At 31.3% G+C, this 6,276-nt stretch overlaps 1 protein-coding gene across 2 annotated transcripts; it reads left to right on the top strand.

Annotated features, from left to right (window-relative positions):
* Window positions 1-2,694: 2,694 nt before the first annotated feature.
* WOX1 (WUSCHEL related homeobox 1) lies at window positions 2,695-5,656 on the top strand. Of its 2 annotated transcripts, none has more exons than XM_021102788.2 (4): window positions 2,695-3,174; window positions 3,257-3,619; window positions 3,790-3,866; window positions 4,971-5,656. In XM_021102788.2, exons 1-4 carry the CDS (start codon window positions 2,895-2,897, stop codon window positions 5,562-5,564), a joined length of 1,314 nt encoding a protein of 437 aa, XP_020958447.1. In that variant the 5' UTR covers window positions 2,695-2,894; the 3' UTR covers window positions 5,565-5,656. The 2 variants fall into 2 exon arrangements, with proteins under 2 accessions (XP_020958447.1, XP_020958445.1); XM_021102786.2 differs by having other exon boundaries at window positions 3,251-3,619.
* Window positions 5,657-6,276: the final 620 nt, after the last annotated feature.

The following is a 6,276-nucleotide window of genomic DNA, read 5'->3' as shown; positions in this document are numbered from 1 at the left end:
TAGACAAAGAAAAGGGGAAGGAAGGAGAGAGAGTGAAAGGGGCAGTTTGGATTGAGAATTAGTGTGAAAGGCACTTGACTTAGAAAGGAAAACAATAATAAATGTGAGAGTGAGAAAGTGGAATTGAAGGCTAAGGGCTGATGAGCCTCATCATCACCCTCATGATCGTTACGTCGCTTTTCATTCCCTACTCCCAAAGATCTCCCAGAATTCCACGCCCCCCCCTCCCCCCTCTCTCTCTTCTCTCATTTCTTTCTTTTACATATGTCCCAACAAAATTCTTTTTTAAATATTTACAAACCATCTTTTAAAAAAGTAAAACATAAAATTTTTAAAATTATTTTTTGACATATTTTTTTGCAATAATATTAGAAAATAGCCTTTTTAAATAAATTTACTAATAAAAAATAATATTTTTGAACAATTTTTATTTCATTTTTCAACCTTTTATTAAAAATATTTTTATTTTTTTAATATTTGAAAGATAATTTTGTTTAGTGCCAAAAAATCTTTCATAGACATGTTTTGTAATTTATCTTTGATTATTCTCTCTCTCCACACGAGCAAAGGCATATACAGATTACAACGTAAAGAAAATATGGTACACTCATTCTCTTTGTATCTTTTTTCTTTTTGTTTGGTATATGCACGATAAGAAATATATATGCAAACAAAAATAGAGATAAAATAATTGCTAAATATATATGACTCTATTATGTAGTAGCTAGTAAATGCATAATTTGAACTTACTCTAGCATAGTACACAAATGGATACTAACGTGAATTTGATCGATGAAGTTGTTATAAGTACATTATTATTATTCTCTTTTAAAAGTGGTACTAGATTCGAGTTTTAAGAAAGAAAAACTTCGTCATTTGAAGTTTTTTATTTTTGTTTTACATGATTTCATTTGGTTGGTATAGTTAATTTCTAATAATAAACCCTAAATGTTATATTATTAATTCAATCGAGACCTAAAATAGTACACAATTGGACACGTAATTTTACATAATTGTATGAGAATCATCTAATGTGAAAACTTAGGAAATAATTTTTTTATACACGAAGGAGGAATGCGCACTTTATTAAATAAAAAAATTGAAATATTTTAACTTACATTATATGGAGTATTACAAAATTGTCATAAGCAAATTTAAAAAAGGATAGTTAGTTAGTGTTGGCTTAAATATAAGACAAATGTAAGAAGAAAATATTCGTCACCTAATATTTTTTATATTAAAAAAAAGCAGAAATTTATTGAAAAAGAAACATATTAACTAATTAGTGGGCGTTTATTTCATAGAATTTTAATTTTATTGATCGGAAATTGTCCATGAAAATAAATTAATCTCATGTTTGTTTAAACTCTTAAAATCTAATCATTAGGAATAATTTCTTGCTTAAAATATAAAATTTTATTTTCATTCAAAAAGATGAATATTTAATATTCTCGTGTCAAATGAATAAAAAGATTATTAAAATAAACAATTATTATTATATCCCTCATCAAATATTATATTTTTTCATGGAGATATATATAATAAAAACAATTATATTTTTAGGAATCTATTGTATTTCTTGTCATGGGAATATGTATGATAAAAATATGTACAGTAGATTAAGATATAAAATTATATATTATTATATCCTTCAATTATGATAAAAATTAAGAATCTATTTTCTATATTTTAACTTATTCTTGATAATATTAAAAATATAATCCTCAACTATTTGTAGTACTAAATAAATAAATTTTAAAATAATACTCAAATATAATATTTTCAAACATAATAACCGTAAAAATATAATTCCTTAAAATAATTTTTTAATTTTAGAACACACACCCTGACACCCAGTTATATAGACCAAATAAAAAAGTTAATTCCTCAGTTTTTTCCAAGTTAAATTTTTGTTGACCTTAACGTAATCATAAAAATTAGAGATTCCAAAATCCACTAATAACCATTTAGTACTACTAATGAAAATGTGTATGTAGGTAACACAAAAATAAGCATAGAAAAATACATTATTCAGTATTCACACACACACAAACCCACACAAAGCTTTCTCTCTCTAAAACAAGACAGGCTAGTCAACCTCACGTCCTCGTCACTTTGTCCCATGTTGAACCAACACCTCATCTCTTTCTCTCTCTTCCCACATGCTTTCAATAGTGAGTGATCAATCCCCATCTCTGAATGTCTGAGGCACAACACACACACACACAAAATACTTCAAAGTTTCAGCTCAAACAACTTCATTTTCAAGAATGGTTTCTTTGCTATACCCCTATAATACCATGTATGAACTTTGTCCACTTTTCATTTGAAGTATAGCTAGGACTTACCACAATTTTTTCATGGTCCCTCTTCCCCCCTTTGCATGCTAATACCACCTACCTATTCTCACTCACCTCTCACAACACTTCTCACTCACTTTTTCTTTTCTCTCTCTCTCCTCTTTTTTATTTTTATTTTTATAACTTCAACGCCATTCTAGTATACTACTGCTACATACTCTATCAGATCAACATTTCAATTCCCATTACCAAGTGACAAGGTATAAGATAGAGACACACACAAGTGAGAGAAAAAAAAAAAAACACTATTTAAAGCACTTAAAGCACTCCTACTTTATATGCATAATAATAATAACTTACCCTTTTGTTACATAAATATTCCCCTTTCATTAGTACTAATTCCCATTTATATATTATAACCTATAGTAGCTCCATTCATTCTCCTACTTATAAGCATTTTTTCTATCCATCATCATATATATATTTGCATAACAACTACACAAAAGAATAATAGTGACAAAAAAACCCTAGGTTCTTTCTTTCTTTCTTTCTTTCTTTCTTCATTGGCCTAATAGCTACTATTATACACAAAAAATGTGGATGGTGGGTTACAATGAAGGTGGAGGTGGCGATCATCATCACCATCAGTTAAACATGGTTGTTGATCACCATCCTCATCATCACCATCATCATCCATTCGGAGCTTCTGGAAGGAAGCTAAGGCCTCTCATGCCAAGACCAATGACTTCTCCTAACAACTCAACAACAACGACAACAACAACAACCAATAACAACAACAACAACAACAACCCATGCTTAAGCCTTGTTCATAATCAGGGCAACGATTTCTTCTCTCAATATCACAACCATTTATGTAAGAAACTAAAAGTGTTGTTATGTTATATGCAAGAAATGAGACTGGTAATAACGGTATGCTTTGCTTTTTGTAGCGACAGTGGGAGAGCAGAACAAGAGGGAAAATGGTAACAACAACAATAATGGTTCGGCACCGGTTGTGGTGAGTTCCCGGTGGAATCCAACGCCGGAGCAGCTGAGAGCGCTTGAGGAGCTGTACAGAAGAGGGACTCGAACGCCGTCGGCGGAGCAAATCCAACACATAACAGCGCAGCTGAGAAGGTTTGGCAAGATTGAGGGCAAGAATGTCTTTTACTGGTTTCAGAATCATAAGGCTAGGGAGAGGCAAAAGCGTCGCCGCCAGATGGAATCATCTGATAACACTAACAATAATCATAATCATCCACTTCAAAACAACAATCACCACCGTGATTTTGATTCTTCTTCTGAAAAGAAAGAACTGGGTATGTAGTACTAGTAATTGTTTTATTTCTTTTTTAATTCTTCAATTGTAATAAGCTTTTTCTTTCTTTGTTTCAAAAACAAGTTTTTGAGTTGGTGGTTTTCTTTGTTAGGAATCTGGAATCATATGTTTCTTGAGAGAAATGAAAAGTTGTATTCTTTTTCTGTGCAGCAGCAAGTAGGACAATGGTTGAAGTTGAACAGACCAAAAACTGGGCATCCTCTACAAACTGCACTACTCTTGCAGAGGTCTTAACATTTTCCTTCTCTTTCTCTCTCTCTCTCTTTTGTCTTTGTCCTTTATTCATCATCAACTAATACTACTAAACCCTTTTGTTCTTTTCAACTTGGGATTCATAACTTAATTGACCAAAAAGTTTTCAATGTTATTAGTATCCCATTAAGCAGTGATTATTAATTATTTGCATATGATTACTAGCTAGAGAGAGAGAGAGAGAGAAAAAAAGAAAAGCAAAATAGTGGTAGTAAGAAAGAAAGATCATAGATATTAGCTATAGGGAAAGGACCCAACAAAAGCTTTGTTTGTTGGGAAATGAAAAGGGCCTAAAAGCTGCATTCCTTCCTTTCTGTCGGGTCTGCTCTATGTTTATGAAACTTAGTTAATTGGTCTTTTGGGGCTTGTGCATGCATATTCATATTCATCTCTTTTACCTACCTTCACTCCTCACTCCATTTTCTTTTCTTTTTCAAAATTCTCTTGGGACACCCCCTACAATATTCTTTAGTACTACTACATGTTTTACAACATTATATTCCCACCCCCTTCTTTAATTTCACTTCTCTAGTTACACCAATACACACGCCTATAACAAACTTTTATAATTCCTTACTTTATCCTATACTCACAGATCAATTTTTTTATCAATTTAAAATATATATCAGTAGTTGTTAGATTTCTTTGTTAGTTATATATATTTAATAGCACTAGTCTTCATTTATTCTCTTACCTTGTTAGTTAGTGGTAGAATTCAAGATTGAATTCATTACATCTAATAAATAAAGCCATAAATAAACAATAAATGGCATCGTGTGTTGTACAATATACGTGTTTTTAAACTAATTTAAAATTTTTTAATTACTATTTATTTTATTGTGTATATAAATATCATATACATAAAATAATAAATATTAAATTAAATAAGAAAACTTGTACTATTACTTTGATATCATCATTTCATATTAGGAGTGGCTAGTTGAAATGTTCCCTCCCCCTACCAAAGATTTTTTTTTTCTTTTAAACATATTATTATTATAGTGTCTAAACTCTAAAGATATATAATTATGAATGCGTTGATTTATTTAATGATGGAATGAAAATTACACACAAAACAGGAATCTGTTTCAATGGAAAGAGAGGGAGGAGCAGGAAAAGCAGGAGTGGCAGAGTGTAGAGCAGATGGATGGGTCCAATTCGAAGAAGGGGAATTACAACAAAGAAGGAACTTTATGGAAAGGAATGCCACGTGGCACATGATGATGCATCATCACTCCCCATGTGCTGCTGCTGCACCACCTGCACCTGCACCACCTGTCACACACCTCATAAATGCCCTTACTCCTCCTCCTCCTCCTCCTTCTTCCTCTCTTCCTCTTCTTCTTCCTCTTCAACCATCAAAGCTCATTAATAATAATAATAATCTCAGCTTCTTTATTTCATCAGAAAACAATTACAACAACACCACTCTTCTCCACTTAACCACCACTCGTAGCAATGAAGATGATGATGATTTTGTTGATAATAGTATTATTAACATTCATCATCATCATCAGAATGAGAATCAAACCCTTCAACTTTTCCCTCTAAGGAGCGGTGACGATCTTCATCATCACATTAACGGCAAAGGGACAGAGATATCAGCATCAAATGATGCCATCACCCCGAACCACCATCACTTCTTTGAGTTCCTTCCTTTGAAGAACAACTAACTAACTATTTCAGGATATTATATTATATTTATTTGCTGTGTTTCCTGTTTAGTTTCTTTCTCTTTATTATTATTGTTAGTAGTAGTAGTAGTAGTGGTGATGTTAATGTTACAAAAAATTAGTGTTGTAATAGGACACTGAGTATGAAGGAAAATTTTAAATGTGTTACCTTAAAATGCATTTGGACTATGTTGGTTGAATCAAATTAAAATGACTAGCTACCTATTTTTATTTATTTTCACATACTTTGACATTTAAAGTAACTTGAAAAACATAGCTGCATGTGGAATCTGAATAATTGAAGCTAATAAGGTGAGTTTCATTAAGAGTGTGTGTATAATAATAAGGGAATTTGATATGAAGGTATATATGATATGAGACATATATATTGTATCTGAAATTAGAACATGGACGTGACAGAATTGCATGATGATGTTGAAGTAACTATTAGTTTGGGTTGGGGAATTTTTTTTTGTTCTTTTGTTACATACATGGAAACTATATATTTATTCAATACATACAGGTGGTGGTGATGTTTGTATAGTGTAGTTTTTAATTGACAATGAAGAAATCACATCAATGCTAGAAAAAGGGACAGAAACTATAGGTGCATTTAAAGTAAAGTTCATGAATTCAATTGAAAGATGCTTTCAATCTCGTTTGAAATGTCAAACCAAGGCTATATATATGTCTATATATATACCTAGCTTTC

The sequence above is a fragment of the Arachis ipaensis genome, chromosome B5 (assembly GCF_059453495.1).
Source record: "Arachis ipaensis isolate K30076 ecotype BB chromosome B5, ASM5945349v1, whole genome shotgun sequence".
Taxonomy (NCBI): Eukaryota; Viridiplantae; Streptophyta; class Magnoliopsida; order Fabales; family Fabaceae; genus Arachis; species Arachis ipaensis.
The sequence above is the reverse complement of the archived record's forward strand: the minus strand, read 5'-3'. Positions and strand labels throughout refer to the sequence as shown.